Raw genomic sequence first — 19,337 nt, forward strand, 5'->3', positions numbered from 1 at the left:
TGGGAGTCCTGTCATTGTCACTTAGGGAACGTTGCACTTCTAATGTGCTCTTTTCATTTCACAGAAGTCATCATTAGATGTAGCTATGGAGTGGGATTCTGTGTGAGGTTGAAAACTGCATTTTGGGCAATGCAAAGTATAATTTTGTGCATTGGGGACAATGCAAAGAGTATTTTGTCCTTTCATATCCACTTTCTTCACATGAATATTTGAGGCATCCCATGGAGACCTATGTATGGCCAACTGGACTGAGCTCTTAGCAGGCAGGCAGCTGAATCGCTCTCTGGCTTCCACCATTGATGAGATCTCCATTGACTGTAATAGTTTATATACATGGCAGAAACATAGACAATTGTGCTTCATTTTCTTAATCTCACACAAAATTATTCAAGAGGCTTAAATGCAGATGTCTGAAAAATAGACATCAAAAAGTAGATGAAATAAATTTTATGTCAGCTGACCTGAAGAGATGTCTGAATCACTACTACATAATGTGAGAGTCACAATACAGTGTTTTAGGTGGTGGATTAATAATTGAGGAAGAGACAGTGTCTTTTGCACAACATAATAATGCTAAACTTTTGTCCTGGAAGTGGAAGATCTGGTTTATAACTACTTCCCAGTGTCAACAATCTTGAAACCAAACCCTGCAAATGTGATGTGGTCACTACGATATTGATAAAGAATTGATTTATTCAGATGTTTCAAACACTCATGAGAGTGAGGAGGACATTAAAATCTCCCTTTTCCAAATGGAGTTTTGAGACTTATTTAGTGATTTCAGTCAAAGTAGGGATAGCCTGACCACAATAAACCAGACCATTCAGAAATTAGGTCAAATTCAGATGCTTCTCTGCTAACAGCTCAACTTTTGCTAACTAAGCCGAGTCACTTCTCAGCATACATGAAATATTGTCTGTTGGCATTTATGGAGTTTGTCATCCAGAGGTGACAATAGAGGCAGTAACTAAACGTAAGCACCTTTGCAGCTTGACAGCATCGTAACCAGGTGATTTGAATTGCTCAGTCCCTTAAGCCTCACCATTTATCAAGTCCACTTGTGGCACTGAAACAATCAATGTGAATATAGCCGTTATAGGTTTACTTACAGATTTATTATTTTGTGTACTAAATAAATTTTTAAAAGATCATGAAGCAGATTAATTGTAGACAAGATTTGTTTGAGGCAATGAAAAATACGCAGCAAAGATTTGTGTTACCTCTGAATGCCTGATGTCTTTCTAGTAACATAAAAAGAATACTAGTATCATACATTTTCATTAGTGAGAATAATATAGATCCAAAAACCATCTAGAGTGATCTTAAACATGAATCTTATATACTTCTATCAGCTTCAACAAATATACCTATATGCTTTTGAAAGACATCCTCACATGGACAATGTGCTATATATAATATGCTTTAGAAATGGTTTACTTCATAAATTTTCCAAAACTTTTAAAAAACATCCTTCTACATTTAGTTCATGTGCTTGACAGTGTTGTGTCTTTTGTCTTATTAATAGGCACCACAAGGCCACATAAGGAGGGGGAAGTCCCTGGTGTGGACTATATTTTCATCACTGTTGAAGATTTTATGGAATTGGAGAAAAGTGGTGCTCTCTTAGAAAGTGGAACATATGAAGGTAAGCACACTTTTACTGCTAAATCTGTCTCAAGTTCCCATGATTTTTTTTCTAATATAATGGAATTGCACTTGGACATCCCATTGCAAATGTGTCACTGCTACTGTTACCAGAAGTTTTTGAAGAACCATATGGCAAATACGAAAATATTTTCTTATGTAAAAGCTAAATGCAGACGGGTTCATTGTAATTTTAGTATATGACACTGGTTAAGAGAAACAGGATAATACATTGCACTTATGGGAAATAAACATTAGTTCTTTCCGCCAAATACTTGAGATTTCCACAGATTTTCAGCAAACAACTGCTTTTCTAACAAAGGACAAATAAACTCTGCAACAGAAATCACTTGTAAGGCTGACACTTCCCCTCTGCATGTGTGATCCTGCGAACACCAATCTGTATAAGAGGTTGAAACCTCACTATTTAAGTAAAACAGGAAGGATTTGCTATGTCGTGTCTTATGGGCTTTGTAAAGTTACTGAAAAGAACTCATTAATTTGCATTATGACAGAGGGATAGGAACTGTCCTAATGACTGTATTAGAAAATGTCTGTATAAGGGGCAAAGAGCCAGCAGCTTATTGCAGAACGGTGCTTCCCAGGGGAATGAATGATTCATCTGATTTTAAGCCTTTTCCAAAACACAGCTATTCTGGAAGTGAAACTACTGCAAATGGAAGGGCAGTTACATATCAGGGCATATTAATAAAACCAGAATAATGCTATGCTATTTTAAACCAGATGCTTCTTAGAAATACACTAGTATTGAAAGTAACTGATTAATGGATAAGTCTTTTTACTGTAAACTTCAAAATGACAAGAAACCCCCTTTATATGAAAAATATGACCCATATGTATGAGAATACCTGGGTGAGTAGAACCATTTACAGGAAGCAGCCCCATATTTTTGCCTTGTAGCAAAAGAAGCAATAAAGACCTTTTTGTTCTGACTTTGTCCTGTCAAGGAAAGCATCTGAAGATAAATAAGAAGCTATTCACCCCAAAGAAAATCATTAGCTGTGTTATAAATAGCAGGAAAGAAGGTAATTCTTTCTCACCTAATCAGCATGCAGTACCCATTGGAAAGTAAATAAATTTTCATTAAGAATTATATCAATATAGAACTTGCAACAAAGATTTCCATTAAAGAAGGTCAAATAAAGGAAAATACGTGATCATTTGATTTTTTACTTTTTCCCCACTGTCTGACACCTAACAGTAGAATTTACCTGAACATTAATACAAGAACAATACCACAATTTTACCTTTATCAGAGATTCATTAAATAAGCCTTTCTTGAAGTATCTTTTTGTTACCTTAGGTGTTTGAAACTAACCTTAAAGGAGCTTAAGTGTAGCACAAGTCTGTCATTGCTTGACCATGTATTAGTTTGTAGCAAGTTTGTAGAGATTGAACTGCTAGGTTAAATTAATTCACAGTTCTCTTCTGTCCCTCGAGGGATACTGAGAGATGTCTTTTAATACCAGCTACCAGAGCTGAGTGGACAGCAAGGTGAAATATTGCCTGGGAAGTCTGCATAACTCCTTAAATCAGTTTGAGGACCTAGCTGAGGGGAGGTCCCAAGTCATGACTATGTGACGTGTGTCACATCATTCGCTGATCACAGGTGACAAGTTCACTGAGGGCAAGAAGTCAGAAACTAAAAGCAAAATAAAATAAACTCAAAAGACCAATTTCTGCTTAAATCCTGTCTTTGATTCACACGTATTCCAATCACTAGATGTGCATTCTGACAGACGAGAGATAACACATTACCTGTCTGTGTATTAGGGTAAATGATAGGTATCGCATTAGAAAAATCATTTAGTTTAGAGATGCTTTTTCTCCTGTTCCCAAAGAGAAACTTTTGGACATGACATACAAGTTACAGCTCCCATTTCCTGATTAATTCCTCATGACTGTAGTACCTTCCTCAGGGAAGGATTTTGCTAATCATTCCATCACAGTTTTTCCTCAGCACATTAAGTCTGCAGTGATTAAGTTTACTGGTGACAATTACACCAATTTTCAGTTCCCCCCACTAAGATGATTTTTGAATCTTTCCATAGATCAAGTAACTTATGAATGTTCTGGGAGATGATTTTTCTTTCCTCATCAACACTGATTACCAGGACTTCGAAAAAAATCAGTCTTGTTTTTAATGATTCTCAATAGATTGGTTTGCAGATTTCTTTATAATTTTTATATTATTTATGTTTTTATCATTATTTATATTGTTTATATTTATATTATTGTGTATATTTTTATTATTTCTTGAAAGAACCATTCTGTATTTAGTTAAGTTTCTATAGTTTAGCTGAGTTCGGTCTAAGCTGATTGTCTGAACACAACCACTATGTACCAGTTTGTCTCTACCAGAATTTTTTTTTAAAGAAGGGATTTCTCATTTAGTTGAGATAAAAGTACAGACTCTGTCTATGTGTGTTGGTTTTCACCATTTCTTGACTAGAAGGGTTGATTCAGTCAATTTACCTTCTAGCGTATGAATTCCAAAGAGAATCAGAAACACCTAGGTAAACCAGAAAAGTAAGTCAAATGGAGAACTGAGCCTTTGTATTGTGCACTATAGCACTCAGTATTGTTGGAAGAGGGGGTATTTTCTCGTAGTAATAAGAAAACTGGTGAAAACAATCAGAAATATCTTTGTTCTTGTGCAAGCAAATAATAGTAGGTATTCCAACCTGGACAGGGTATAATCTTAAAGTGAAACTAGTATGTGTTCTTAGAAAAGTATTGTTCTATGGTTCTTCTTTTTCTTTCTTTTTTTTTTTTTTCTTCTCTTTTTTTGAAGCATACATTGGATTTTGAGTTTTAAAATAGGCTTTTTAAACTATAAAAGCTTCAGAATTAAAAATAGGGTGCTCTGTGACCTCCTTACTACTTGGGCTTTGAATAGGTCTTTGTCTACCACTTTTGTGACAACTGTGAATGACTGTAGTACTCCAGAGTGCTGTAGAAAAGCAACAGTATGTTCATGATGAAAACTCTACAAGTCTCTTTTTTTTTACCAGTTTTACAAATGTGAAAATATTTTGTGTCAGTAGGGCCAAATCCATTGCTATGTTGGCCTTTTTACGCCTTTTTGAGCAACTGCTGGAAAGACCAAGCCATCATTAGAGATATGAATTATTTTAAATGTACATAGTGGTGCATAAACAGTTGCAGCACATTTTGCAGCTTACCCATAGTAAAGTTTCATGGCAATCTAGGTGATACCATTCAATGTATAATGAGAGAAAGACAAATACACGACTGATTTCCACTCACTCAGATTAACAGTCCAAATCAAATCAACTTCAGTGAGATTATCACTGAGTTCTGAATTTGTGATAAAATTTCAATTAATTCCACCAACACGCTACTATTGGGGCAGGAGGTGTTTGCCTGAAGAGCAAAAAACTCACTTATTTGGATTTCTTTGTATAATATTGCAGGCAAATCCTAAAGGTTTCACTTTGTTTCTTTTTAGCAGAATTCCAAGTCACTGTACTGATTAAAGGAATTCTGATTTGACACAGGATGATAACTTCATTGGAGATAAAACTTGTTTCTAACACAGATACTGGGGTAGCATAAAATAAGCATAGTTCTGTACCAGAGGAGGAAGTGTTCCTGTGCAGAGTGAAAGCCGCATGCCTGTTATGCAGGCTCATGTAGCACAGGAGGACATGCCCCAGTAAAGTAATGCACATTCCTTTTCCAGTTTCATAGGTGGTCTTTGAATTGGCACAATACGTACAAATCTATGAAATGCAGAATAACAAAGCTGTAATGAACAGACAGGCCGTGTGTCTATGTGTGTGCTGGTTTTTACGACTTGTCCAATAGGAGGGTTGGCTCAGTATATTGTCATCTCACAAACTTGTCAAAACTTGTACAGAGTTTTCATAGTTCGCTGACTTCAAAGAGTGCTCCTAATAATAATAATAATAATAATAATATCTTAATAAGGATATCTTTATTAGATCAGCAAGACTTCTTAGTCAGTGCAGCCTATCAGTCCACTGAAAATGTACCTGAAATGTATATTGGTGCCGGTGCACATAAACAGAATTGTAACAGCTTCAGTATTTTTTTTCCAAACCCCAGATATAGTAAGGCACATGATTCAAGGTTATGCTAAGACATCATTATAAGGCATTAATAATGTAAGAGTGTAAGAATAATGTCTGCTATGGGCAGAACATATGTTCTGCCTATGAAAGTAACATATGCAGTAGCAGTGCCAGAAATAACAAGAATTGTTCAGTGCATAAATACTGTAAGAAAAAGAAACGTGTTTGTTGATAATCGATAAAGACATAAATGCGTTTCAAATACACAAAAGCAAGAGGGATTTTAGCAGTGTGGGATTCTATAAGAAATGCAGACATAAAAAGTTGTTCATAACTATTAAAGATGTGGTAAATTTATGAAAATAAGTTAATTCAACCAGTACTTGTGTGAATCGTGTTCTCACTCGAACTCTCTTTTTTCCTATCAGTTTTTGTTTGCCTCAGAAGAGCTCCATAAGAGTTGTTTTATGAGACATCTATTTACTGTTAATCCAAGAGTAGTCCTTAATTTATTCCATTAAAAACAATTGCAGCTATTGTGCCATTAATTCAGTCCAAAAATCACTTTTAATAATTTCTTTAATTGCTGTAATTACCTCAAATTCATTCATGGGTTAAAATTCAAAGTTCACTGAAGCTATTTAACCACTTCTGTGATCATCGACTTCCCTTGGCTCCACTGAGGTCTGTGGTAAAATTCCAGATTGCTTAAATGGAGATGGAATTTCACCCATATATTTTTTACTAATGAAGTTTTATTTGGCTAAATGTTAGCTGGAATATCCTTAATATTAGAGAACTCTGTAATTTATTAAGTCTTAGGAAAAAAAAAAAAGACTGAATACATCCCATCAGTAAAACCCTAGTGTTATTACATGATTATTACAGTTGGTTTACAACATTTTTAAGGGGTCAGCTTGCATGTTTTCAGTTGAGTTACCATTATGATGAGCTCCCATGGGGCAATGAATGTGTCTTGAAGCTGAAGTCTTGCCACTGGCTCTTCCCACACACTGGCATGTGAGCAAAACTGGGAGGTGCTCCAATTCCATTCTCCTGAAGCCTCATACCTAAGACGACACTAAGTTTTACATAGGCTTTCATTCCATCTTGCAAGCCAAATTTAGCATAAAATCTTCTAAGTTATCTAAACCTTCTGGTCAACTAATGCATTTTCAATTAACATTTCATTTTACTATCTGTAAATTAAAAATAAGAGTTAAGGACTACTCCATGTAGACAATGGTGTCTTCAATTACTGCACTGTGGTGACAATGGTTTTATAAAGAGGTGGTGTTTGATTCCAGTAGTTTTGATTCCATTCTTCCATGTGAAAAAATTGTGAGGAATTCAAAATTCCACCCACTTACTGTATGCAGTGTTCCCTTGTGAGCAGAACATCCTGAGCGCTCAGCAGAAGGATACAAAGGAAATGAATCAAAATAAAGATAATAAAGCTAAGACCAAAACGCAGGAGTTCATGAAATATTCTGATTTAAAATGGAAAACAAAGGAATCATGAAAGTAGACCTATATAGACAAAAATAGAAGTAGTCTTTCAAAAGCCATGTCTTTCAGCAGTAGAAAGTGTTTTCAGGGGCATAGATGAATGAAATGAGATATTTTATAGTAAAAATCAAATTCCGGTTGAAAGTGCTTCTTGAAGGGGTAGACCCCATATCAATATAATGTCTACTTCTCACCATTTACATATTCTGAGAATAGATAAATGTGGATGTATCATAATTTAGGTCAAAAAATAGGAGAAAAAATCTTGTCTATTCAGTGAATTCAGGATCTGATTGCATTCTTGTACCTGATCTATGTTAGTCAGATTTTGTGGGCCTTTTTGCGTTTGCTCCCTCACCCTTGGGGCAGAGGAAGGAGTTGAATCTCATTGTTAAATATGAAACGCAAGGAACGTAAATGCTTACAAGCTCAAGAAGATAATGCCAGTGGATGAATCAACATGCATAAGGAATCCTGTCTGCATTTGTTAATGCATTTTAAGGCATAAAACAACACATTTACATTTTTTAAAAAAAGCTAATTTTTTTGTCATTTTCTCAGGAAGTAATAATAAAGGAATAAAAATTGAATAAATATTATTTCCTTTTCATATGAAAACCAACTTCTTTTAAAATTATATTATTGCAATATAAAGGGCAACTTTCATAACCTCTACTGTGCCTTTTTAAACTTTCTGAAAGGTGGAATTAGTGTGGCAGAATGTATCCTTCCTCTCTGCTCTGAATTGGAGGCTGTCTAAATGCTCATTATTTTAATAATTGCCATTCCTGTTGTATGGTTGCTTCTATCTTAAATAATCAGGCCACTGCCCTAGTAAGCATCCCGAGACAGGAACACTGGTGCCATCAAAACACTGTTTTACGAGTGGTGCTGCTTGCCTCCTGCTGCCAGGGTTAGGGGGTGAGGCTAGTAGACCATAGTCCTGCTGTGGTCCTCTCACTCCTGCAATTTGGGCTGTTCTCCCTTTTCTGCAGCAAGAGGTTCCATCTCCTGTGTGGGTCCTGCAGCAGGTCACTATCCTGTAGAGCAGACTGGTGACATTTCAACCAAGCTGTTGGCTGGGAAAAGCCTTCAGAAACCTGAGGCTGCAGTCCATATCAGTAGGCAAACACTGTTCTTTCAGTGATGTTAAATATATGGTCAGTTTTGGCCTGCTGCAAGGATGCAAGCAGTGAGAAAAGATGACACCCAGATCTTCACCATAATGTATGAAAAAGTGACATCCAGGAAATAAAAGTTTATGTGACTAGTTTTATGTGTAAAATGAGAAGTGGGATCACTCTGCCTTTAAACAGACAGTGATGGCTCCTTCATTCTGTGCACTTCCAGAGAAATCAGAGATCACTGGCTTCCCCACAGTTTCCAACAGGGTTTAACTGAAAGAAAACTGAGAGCCATTGCAATTGTCTCTGTCTCCAGGAACATCTTTCTGCTTCATGCCCTGCCTGGGTGGGTGTACCCAGGATGGCCATGGGTAGACTTGACCTGTGTGTATGTTGAGCAGGCTGTGATTGGGATGCACTTGACTAAGCTGTGTTGCAGTCAGCTGCCAGGCTGAACTCCCTGTCTGGCCTGTCAGACTGCTCTACTGCCAAAGTAGACAATGCTAGGTCACCAGAGTAGTGTTTCTGACCATGATGGAAGTGCTTCTTCCAACGAGTTGTGTCAGGTACAAAATCAGAGGCTAGCCACAGTCACATATGGCTTGATAGAACCCATAATCCTGCTGGCTGGTGCTCTGTAGCTTAGCAGAACTCCATGGACATTCAGTTCAACCAAGTCATGTTCTCTTGAGATTCTGTGGCTATGATAAGCAGCAACTTATTACCAGTTGAGGGTTACTTCAAATTACATAAGCTGATATTTTTCCCTGAGGAAATCAAGTAGATGTATGTTCCACAAGCACACAACATTCTTCTTTGCCCATGTGTTTTCCCAAGATATAAAGAAGTACCAGGTGCCACAGAGCACATATAATACGGGTCTGTGTGCTCCAGAAACTGTTCAAACAGGCTTATTGAAGCAACTGTCAATGTACTTTATTTTCTATCAAAATTAGATCAACACCAAGAGGATCGCAGCTGCAGGGAAATCAAGAAACAACCTTTGCCTTCATGTTTTTATGTGGAGCCAGGTTGATTGTGTACCAGCTCAGCCCAAGACCTGCCCTATTCTTTACAATTCTGTTCAGTTGCTGTCAGAAAGGTATTAATGAACTGAAGTGTCCAGACAAAAGTAATGCAAATTATCAGGATAGCTGCAGGGAATAAATTTAGAGAACTCATCAGATAGAGCTTTATTGAGTAATGATTGAGAAACTCAGAGAATTTAAAATGTGTGAACCCAGTGGACGAATAAAGATAATTCAAAGTTGGGCAAACAAGTAACCAGGGCTAATATGATGAATCTGGAAAGGATGAACATTTGGATTTAATACTGGGGACAAATTTTCTCATACTGATGTGATTTAAATGTTTGAATAACCTCCAGAAGTGGAGATCCAAGTTTCATCCCTTAGGAAGTTTAAAAGTAGTTATTAGTAGAAATATTCCTGCACTGGTAAAGAGATTAATTAAAGGCTGTGGTATAGTATTGTCTGTTTGAGTATAGTATTTATTAATGCTGTCTATGTGACACATTAGGTTTTGACTGTGAATTGATTTTTTTCATAAACAGATCACAATCAGCTTAAGTGCACATTTCAGATACGTTTCTAACTGAGGTTCGACTGCAGTATACATTGTGCTGGTTTAGTTTAAATGCAGATTATATTAGAAAAACACTGTCAAGCTCTGTAGAGCCTGAGCTATCTGGCTATCACACCGGTAAGGCACATTCATCTGTAGTTATTACAAAAGATGTGAAAGAATTTAAATTACAAATTATACCGACATGTCACTGCTCTGAAGAAGTGTTTAGATACAATGCTCAGTTGCAGAGATCTCCATTTTTTTCATACATTACTAGGAAGACACAAGTTTGTTATATCCAGTTGACATGCAATTATCATGTTATGATGTTTTTATGAAGTTCTTCTGAATTTTATATCCTGTTGGATGCTACACATTTGCATTTGGGGTATTTCTCATTATTCTGCTTCAGATGAGAAATTATCACCTTCCTGTAGCAAAAAGTATACTGCTAGATACCATAAAATGAAATCCAAAAGGTGTTTGGGAAGTTCCTAAAACACATGGAGAAAACCCCATTGCTATAAGTCCTTCCATATATCTCAGAATTTTCAAAAACATTAAGCAGTTTTATTTTCTAAAGACAAGGTATATTGAAGCTTCCATAATGCCTTCCTCTTAATATCTTCATATGAATCAAAGGATTATTTTTTTCTGAGTATGTTCCTTAAATACTTCTTGCCTTTTTCAGAGATAGTTTTAACAACTGCCTTCTCTACTCTTTGCTCCCTTAATCACCACAGCTTTTCAAACACATTAAAGAATGGTCCCAAAATAGCATCAAGCCAGCTTCCCAGCACCTTCAGATGCATCCTATCCAGCCCTATGTATTTGCATATGTCCAGATGACCTAATTAGTATCTAGTTTGATCCTTTTTTGGGGTAGTACCATCTTTGCCAGTCTTTGCTACTAAACAAAGACCTGAAAGGCCTGGGGATGAGCAGCAGACTTTGCCAGTAAAGGACTGGGAGAATGGAGACACTGACTCCTTCACGGAGTTTATCCTTCCCCACGGTCTCCATCACTTGGTCACCTACTACACTGGACAGCAGGCCCAGTCTTCCTTTTATTGCTGCTGTGGCTGTAGATGTTCCTTGTTGCCCTTCTCGTCAATGTCCCTTCTTGTTGCTGTTGGTGTCCTCCAGCAGTTTCAACTCCAGCTGTTCTTTGTCCTTCCTAAACCTGCTATGTGTATGCAGGAAACATTTCTTTATTTCTCCTCAGTTGTCTCTCTGTGCTTCTTCTTTCCTGAGGCACCTATACTGAGGAGCTGAAAGAAAAACTGACCCTTAGAGTCTTGCACAATGCTCCATAAGCTCTGCATAAGGCTTCCCTGTACTAGCACAGATTGGATTGTAGTTTCTGTATTCCTGTTCTTTCAACAGAAACTGCTTTGCACCAAGACATAAAAAAAATTCTTTTTCATGGCCTTGGGAGGAGTTGTGATTTTTGAAATCTCACTGTGATTATTCTAGCTCAATAGCAAGGTATTCTAGGGCTTTGTAGGACTACATACAACCCTGATCATGGCTACTGTGGTGGACTCCAGACAGGTGAACAAAAATGTGCATCTTGCTGCCTGCTGGCACAAAACAAGGCTGCTTCCTGTCAAGATGACTTAAAAATAATGAAGGACACTGAAAGAAGCAGGTTGTGCCAAGTGTGGAATAACGCAGTATTTCTGTGGGAAGTGTGGGAAGAAGGCCTGGATTTGTATGGTTAATTGAAAAGAAGGATTCAACCTACTGATACAGCTTTTTCTGCAATACAGTTACATTACTTCCCAAGTGAGCTAATTAAAACAAGATAAAAGACCAGCAAAGCCCAAGCACTAAAAGAAGTGTTTGTGTTTCAAAGCAAGGCAGTTTCTGATTAAAACCAAAACAAACTAAAGATACTAAAACTAACACAACACCTTTCAACTGTAGGGAAATACATGTATTGGGTTTGAACCATTTGCAAAAATAGTTATGTTTTACCTTGTGTAAGTGAAGGAATAAATAGATGTATGGCATTTTTTTTGCCAATGGAAGGCTCCCCTTGTATTTCCTGTGAAAGTAACGGGGATACAATAAGAAGTCAAGGTCAAATATGCTGGTAGAGAATGAAATATAATAGCCCTGTTGATGACCTACATCTACAGTTATTTTATGTTGTGCATACAGAAAAACAAGTAGCCAGGAATACAGAATAAGCTTTAAAAGTTCCTACTGATTCAGAAGAAACCTACACCAGGACAAGTAAAATGCAGTATAATCATTGCACCAACACTGAAAGTAGTGCAGGAGAGGTGCCACAGCATCTTGCAAACTGAATGTTTTTTCAGGATTTAGATTAATATTTCCAGACTCATTTAAGTCTAAGTCTAAGCTCCTTCAGTTATCATCAGGAAGCAATAGGATGTGAGTTAGCCATGACCATGGCAGCTTGATACTTGACCAAGGCTGCTGAAGATCAGAAGAAGGTGAAGACAAAAACCTTGCTTTGATCCTAGTTTACCTGCGAATTATGTTACATTCTCTGCCACTGAATTCAGGACTTCTGATAAAAATAATAGACTTCCAAATTACTGACAAGGAATAAAATACTCTTTCTGTCCATGTGTGGGTGCATTTGCCGGGTCTTCCACAGACATCAATGTAGATTAAAAGGGGATGGTACATTTCGGCCTTTGTTCTGTGCCTGTGCATGTTCTCCCCTAATAAGCATAGAGGTTGTAAGAATGAAATGAAAGAACCAAATTTCTTGTTGCTATTTTATTTACATGGTGTCAGAGAGCCTCAGGCATAGAACAGAAAACCACTAGCAAGGTGCTGCAGAAGCAGAGAAAAAAGCCCTTTCCCTCTGGAATTTATGATTGCAGTATGAGATGAAGGACAATAGATGGAAGCAGTCAGTAGGGAAAGCAGCTGAATGTCAAGCAGTGGGTCTCCATTGGCCAGCAATTTGATTATTATTGTGCTGTACATAGGAACACTTGGAGATATGAAAGAGGTGTGAAAGAGGTAAAGAGAGGTATTGAAGAGGCAGTGGGCACAAACAGAAAGTTCCGTCTGAATATTATCAAATACTCTTTTACTGTACGAGTGGCCAAGCACTGGCACAGGTTGTCAAGACAGGTTGCAGAGTCTTCATCTTTGGAGATGCTCAGAAGCAGTGCAGACATGCAGACATAGTTCTGGGCAACCTCTTCCAGGTGACCCTCCTTGAGCAGAGTCTGGATGAGATAACCTCTGGAGGTCCCTTCCAACTTCAGCTGTTCTGTGATCCTATGAAATCATGAAGTACTTGGCATCATAGTGTGGATATAAATAGGTCTTCCTGAGGGCATGTCAGGAGCAATGGAGAGATGCAAAGAGATTTTTTAAGAGCTGGTGCTAGCAATAACAGGAAAGGTGAAAGCAAATGCTCAGTTGCATGAGGAGTTACACAAGTGGAAACATGGAGCCAGTATAGAAAATAAGTGAGGAAGGGAGAAGAGGTGGGCACTGGGATGAATAAAAAGGTGATGATAAATTAGACAAAAATGCAAGAATGAGTGTTTAAAAGGTAGACATTGTACAGTGATGATTGAATGGCTCTTACAACTGAGAGTGCAGCATCCTTTCACTCTAAGGGAGGAGGTGGAAGGTTTCATCACTTGGAAAATCTAGGAATAGTGTAGCTCACAGCTGACTCTTTGCCCAGTTTAACAAGAAATATATTAGTTTAGCAACATAAAAATGGAGAAACTGAATAATTTCACGGCTTAAAGCTTCACTCGGAGAGGTAATTCCCATCTAAAAAACTTTAAAGCACAGATTCTCATATGAAACAATATTATTGTCAGCATTTTTAATACATTCTGTTAAAGAGATTTATATTCAGTCTAGCTCATCATAACCCCAAAAGGTTTTTTCTAAAACAAGCTAGTTTACCTTTTCTGTATTCCAGTAGGCTGTACAGGTTGCTTACTATCACAAAACATCCCATTAAAAGTTTTCTATTATAAGGTTTTGAAAGATTTGTACAAAGGCAAGGTGAAAGGGGCAAGTATAACTTCCTCCCTTCCCAGTATGTACAAGGCCTGTTAGAGACCCTATAGCAGAGGATACAGGCTGTGGAGCAGATCCTGCACCACCACCGTTTTGAGGAGCTCCTCACTTGCTATCGATAGACAAAGAGTGTGCCAAGGGAAGCAGTATCCTTGTCACCAAGCTGACACTTGAGATATGTCAGACAGAAGTTTGCTTTATAAGTTAGACCTCACCAAAAGCCGCTGGCTGTTGTTAACTTCATAATTGAGAGTCCTTTGAGAAAAATTTTGTGTAACCTCCCTGTGGAGGTTTTGGTTGCAAGTAGTTGTGTTGGTAATCCCCGGCACACGTTTCATTGTCGTATTTTTTCCCAGCTGTATTTGGATGCCAGTCTGCTGAGCATAAAAATTCTGCAGCTAAAAGAAACAGAAATAAAACCTCCTGTAGGATACTGAAATTGTTGTTATCTTTGGAAAACCTCTATTTCTCTGTCTGATGCAGGGCAAAAATCTCTTTATCAATGAAAATTCAAACTAAAACTCTGACTAATACAGCTATAAAAAATATGAAAGGAGACAGATGGTATGAAGATGTGCATGATTATATGTGCAGTGGTGAAATTTAGCTGGAAAGAGAAAGGAAGCAAATCAGAATGATGGAATGAAGGAATTCCTCTAGAACACTATTTAGCAAATTCCCTCCATAACCTTACCAGTGCGTTTGCAGTATTAGCCCCCAGCCTTTGCTACCTCAGTGCTGCACTGAGGGGTTACTTATCAATGTCAGGATGGGTTCTTCTAGGTAATGGAAAAACCTAGAAGTGAATAGAGTGCACTTAACTGATTAGGTTAAAGCAAAGATATCGTTTTGCCAAGCACAGAAGGGATGGGACTGTTGCCTTTTCTGGCATTATACTTAAGGGTAAGCTAGACACCTCTAACAGCTACACAATCGACAGGAAGTGCTTTGTGTCACAAGGAGGCTAAGCTGACTACAGCTCAGTAACTTGCTTTGCTTTCTAGTGCAAGCTTAGAGAAGCAAGGAGAAAGATTTTTTTAGGTGCTGTGAGGTGAAAAGCTGGTGTTATCTTCTACTTTGAGTCCTAGGTTGAATCAGCTGGAGCAGAGCCTGCATCCATGACCTTCTGGACTTCAAGCAGTGTCTACCTACACTCTGTATGGTTTTCTTGTTTTATCAGTTGCAAGTAATTTACTGCATCCTGAACTGTTCTTGACTCTTGGTATTAGTGATTTTGTCAGTGGAAGTCACGCCGGGGAAAAAAGAAACTTGCTACAGGCATAAGATTAAAGGGTGACGTCTTAGGAAAATTATTCTGGTTTCTGAACTTTTCATCAGCTCCTCATCTCATGTATACAGACTCTGTGTGTGGAGTGTTTACCTTAATGGCACATGGCTTGTACAAGAGCCTAATTTTTATGCAGTGACTTACAACGGTGACAGCTAGTATGAACTCAAGAGGCCTCTTTGTTTTGAAGTCTGGCAATCCGAATAGACAAGAATCAGGAATAAACCTGCATTACCGAAACAGTATTTTTTTTTTATACAGTTTTTTCCCCTCAGGATTCTTACATTCTTACAGAATGATTTGAAGTATATTAAACCAGAGGTGAGGGGTGGGAGGATGTGCTTTGTTTTAATTACAGGCAGCAGTTTCCACTGGTTTCAGCAGTGCTGTAACTTTTCAGCTTCTCACTATAATCTTTATTTGTAAAAAAGGGTTGGGCAAAGTGTAGTGGTATATTCTTATAGTGGTCTTCATGCAGCTGAACTGCAATTTACAGAATAATTACTTTCATTTGCTGCTTTATCTCATTCTTTCCACTCCTCATTCTGACGGTGTTCAGTAATACACTGGTTTGTGAGATAGCATTTACTTTCAGCAGTGCCATCCACATAAGTCATCAAGGCAAAAGAAGGTAAAAGAAACCAGCTACTTTCAATACTTCCTTTGTGGGTTATTTGATAAGGAAATGCAGAAATTCTCCACAAAACCTCTATTTCATCAGCTTCAAAAGTGTGCATGATATGTGTTATGAAGACACACAGCATTCAGATAATAATAAATACTGAATATCCATCTTTCTCACTGAACTTTCTCATTCTGTGCATTTTCTCTGTGTGGATGAATCAGGAATTCACTAGGAAAACCAGCATGTGATTGAGAGGTTATTCACACAATGTAACGTTAAGTGTTTAGCTTAATGCTCCTAATCACCCCCTAGAGGCATTCAGTTCTCTCTATTCTCTGTATTAAGAATTTCGGTTCTTAACTTCGGGTGCACTAAATTACAGGGCACTTGCTAAAGGAGTTAAGTAGATGAGGTGAACACTTACAAGGCCAAAGACCTGTTTAAGATCCCAGAAGAAGCCCTCAGCAGAACAGAACTGTACTCCAGGGCTGATGATCAAGCAGACAGAGTGAAATGCATCAATGTTTTAGTCTACTGGATACAGACACAGAGACGAGCTACCATTTTCATCCATAGCCCTGATGAGCATAAATTTAGACAAAGTCAGCCCTAAAATTCCCTAGGATTGCAAAAGAAGCCTTACAGGTAGGGGTCAGGTTCCACATTTACTCATATCAGTAAACCTTATATTACTCAGTGCCAACCACTTATGCATTGCAGTGGCTATCGTCTATCTGACAGACAGATTGCCACAGTCTGTCTACTCTTCTTGTCTGGCACAGACTATGAGACAGCTATTCTCAAGATCACAGACTCACAGATTTAAGAGGCCTCTTCAGATTATCTAGTGACTAGCTTTGTGAATGAGGAGAGGGCAGTGAATGTTTCTCTACCTGAGCTTTACTAAGACTTTTGACACTATTTCCAACAACACCCCCATGGAGAAGCTAACAGAATATGGGTTAGATAAACTAATAGTATGGTGAATTGAATACTGGGTGAACAGCCAGTGCCTAGTGGTGTATCCCAGGGGCTGATACTGGGGCCAGTACTGTTCCTCAAACATCTTCATTAATGATCTACACAATGGGACCTCGGTACACCCTCAGCAAGTCTGCAGATGATACACAACTGGGAGTGACTGATACACCAGGTGGTGGTTGTGCTGTCATTCAGGTGGGCCTAAACAGATTGCAGAATTAAGCCGAGAGGAAACTCATCAAGATCAGCAAATGAAAATGCAAAGCCTTGCATCTGGGGTAGAATAACTCAATGCACCCGCACAATGTCCCCCAGCGGAGCTCCGGGCATTCCAGCTGCAGTCTTGCAAGGTCAGCATGCTCCCCTCACATTCCTAGCCTGTCTTTTCCAAAAAGCCTTTATTCAGCCATTGCAGAAATCTAGCTGTGTGAGTTATCTCATCATGTCTCTGTTAGATCCATGACTATAACTACATATAGACTTCTGATTTCTCATGTTGGTTCCCCATGCTGCATCCATTAGCATCAAAGTATTTCAGAGGCACCCAGGCATGTTTATTCATCAGAGCAGTCTCAAGAGCTTTCTCAAGATTGTTCCACAGGCACTTCCTTCTTTGCACACCTATGCTTAAAGTGATGCCACTTCAGCACTGTTTCATTGATTTCTATGACCCTTCTGTTCCCATCTCACCTGGCTCTTGGCTTGCCTATCCCATTCACAGCTTGCTCATTTGCTTGTTGAAGAATCTCTACCTTGCCTGTAATTCTGAGTTTAAAGCTCTTAGTTTGGCCATCCCATTGACACACAGTGTATACTTTTGGTTGCATGCTTCTGCCATGAAGGCATCCTCTCTCATTAGGTTCTTACTAAGGAATGGATTCGCACCTTCTGCTGTTGTAAATGAACCAAGATCTATCTCACAATTATAGAATATCTTGTCCTTATTTCATATGGAAATACTGCTCTAGAACATTACCCCTCTTCTTCATAAAAACCAGCCTTTGATTTCTGGCCTTTTTTCCTTACAAGTCCACCATTCCCTTTATGTCGTTAATGGATTAACTTTACATGACTCTCTGCATTTGGAGCAACTCAAGGGCCTAAACTTAATTTTTGTTTGCATTCTTGAAATACCATTGTGTATGAATTATATCCAACATAGTTCGCATGTGGGACTGGAAGATATTACACATGACCTGTAAAATTTGCATTTTTCTGGCTGTTTCTAGAGGCTACGTAGGACGGACTACAATGTGTGAAATGGCATTAAAAATGGAGTTTAGGTATTAATTAATTTTTCGTTTCACTTTTACATCACCCCTTACAAATCATCCTTGTTCTGCTAACCTGAAGGAACCGTCTATTCCTACAAAAGGGTCCAAGTAAAGCTCTCAAACTGAAGAGAGATCAGGTTAGCATTTCTCTTTCTTTGAAGTGTGTTTTAAAGTCCTGCATCATTTTGAGGTCAGAATAATTGGCCAATGTGTTCTTGGATATTTTTCCCTCTTTCATAAATATTGGTATTCTATTTGCTATTCTTCAAACAATATAATGGGATAAATGCATTAAATATGCTCACTGTGTGTGTGTCAAAGAGGTCACACATTGGTGTTCTGCAATGGAGCTTACCTTTTATCCCTGTTTTGAGAGCACTGAACTCTTCTTTGCAATTCTACTTTTTTGCCCCACATTCTGAAATATAATTACAGATATGTTAATTGATTTTCAATAACTGTAAAGCATAATAAAGAGGAGAGTTAATTTCAATAGCAGAAGTGAATTCAGAATCAGTTCTCAACATGTTTCCTGTAATATTTTCCTGTAAACTCCCCCAAAACTTCATATTAATCTTCTCCTTTCTCTGCTGAGTCCATGATGTTGCCCAGGAATTGAAGGAAAAGCGAATGATATTCAGTAATCTGAAATACATGCTAAAAAACTCGGGAGCAAATTTAGGATGTCTTGCTTCTCAGATATGAATGGTTTCTACCAGTACTATCTTCCTTTCTGCTGCTACCATTTTTACTTTGGCATTGCTCAAGGAGTGTCTGCAAAGGTAGATATTTCAAGCAGCAGGAGCCCAAAAATAAATGCTGTAACCAGGATCATTCCAGGTATAACTAAATCTTGTTTATGTATTTGCTTACCCCCAACTGGCTTACCTTCTGGCAAGGAAAATTTGTCATTTCAGTAGGGGGAGAGGAGGAAAGCTTTAAAACAATACCCTAATAATAACACAAACCAGAGAATAGTTCAGTCAATCATTAATTTTACCTATCAGATATCTGAATATTTATGATGATTTACATATTTTTCATTTGTAATCAGTCACTTCAGGAAACGAATACATGAGTGTTTTACAGAATGCTAATTTTTCTCATTTTCCTTAATATGAACAGACTGAAATTAAATGCAATGATAGAAGAGAGAGCTGGTTAAGACTTGTCAGGTCATTGAGGTTGTCT

General features: G+C 38.0%; 1 protein-coding gene across 16 annotated transcripts in view; it reads left to right on the forward strand.

Annotated features, from left to right (window-relative positions):
- The window catches only part of MAGI2 (membrane associated guanylate kinase, WW and PDZ domain containing 2), a 747,917-nt gene that overhangs the window by 445,063 nt on the left and 283,517 nt on the right, over positions 1-19,337 (forward strand). For all 16 annotated transcript variants that reach the window (XM_062631997.1, XM_062631996.1, XM_062631998.1 and 13 more), the window contains one exon: positions 1,526-1,645. In XM_062631997.1, the coding sequence (XP_062487981.1) occupies positions 1,526-1,645 (120 nt within the window). The remainder of the gene's footprint in view (positions 1-1,525; positions 1,646-19,337) is intronic.

Source organism: Pezoporus occidentalis, unplaced genomic scaffold (assembly GCF_034315485.1).
Source record: "Pezoporus occidentalis ecotype Australia unplaced genomic scaffold, CSIRO_AGI_Poc_V1 ctg38, whole genome shotgun sequence".
NCBI lineage: Eukaryota > Metazoa > Chordata > Aves > Psittaciformes > Psittacidae > Pezoporus > Pezoporus occidentalis.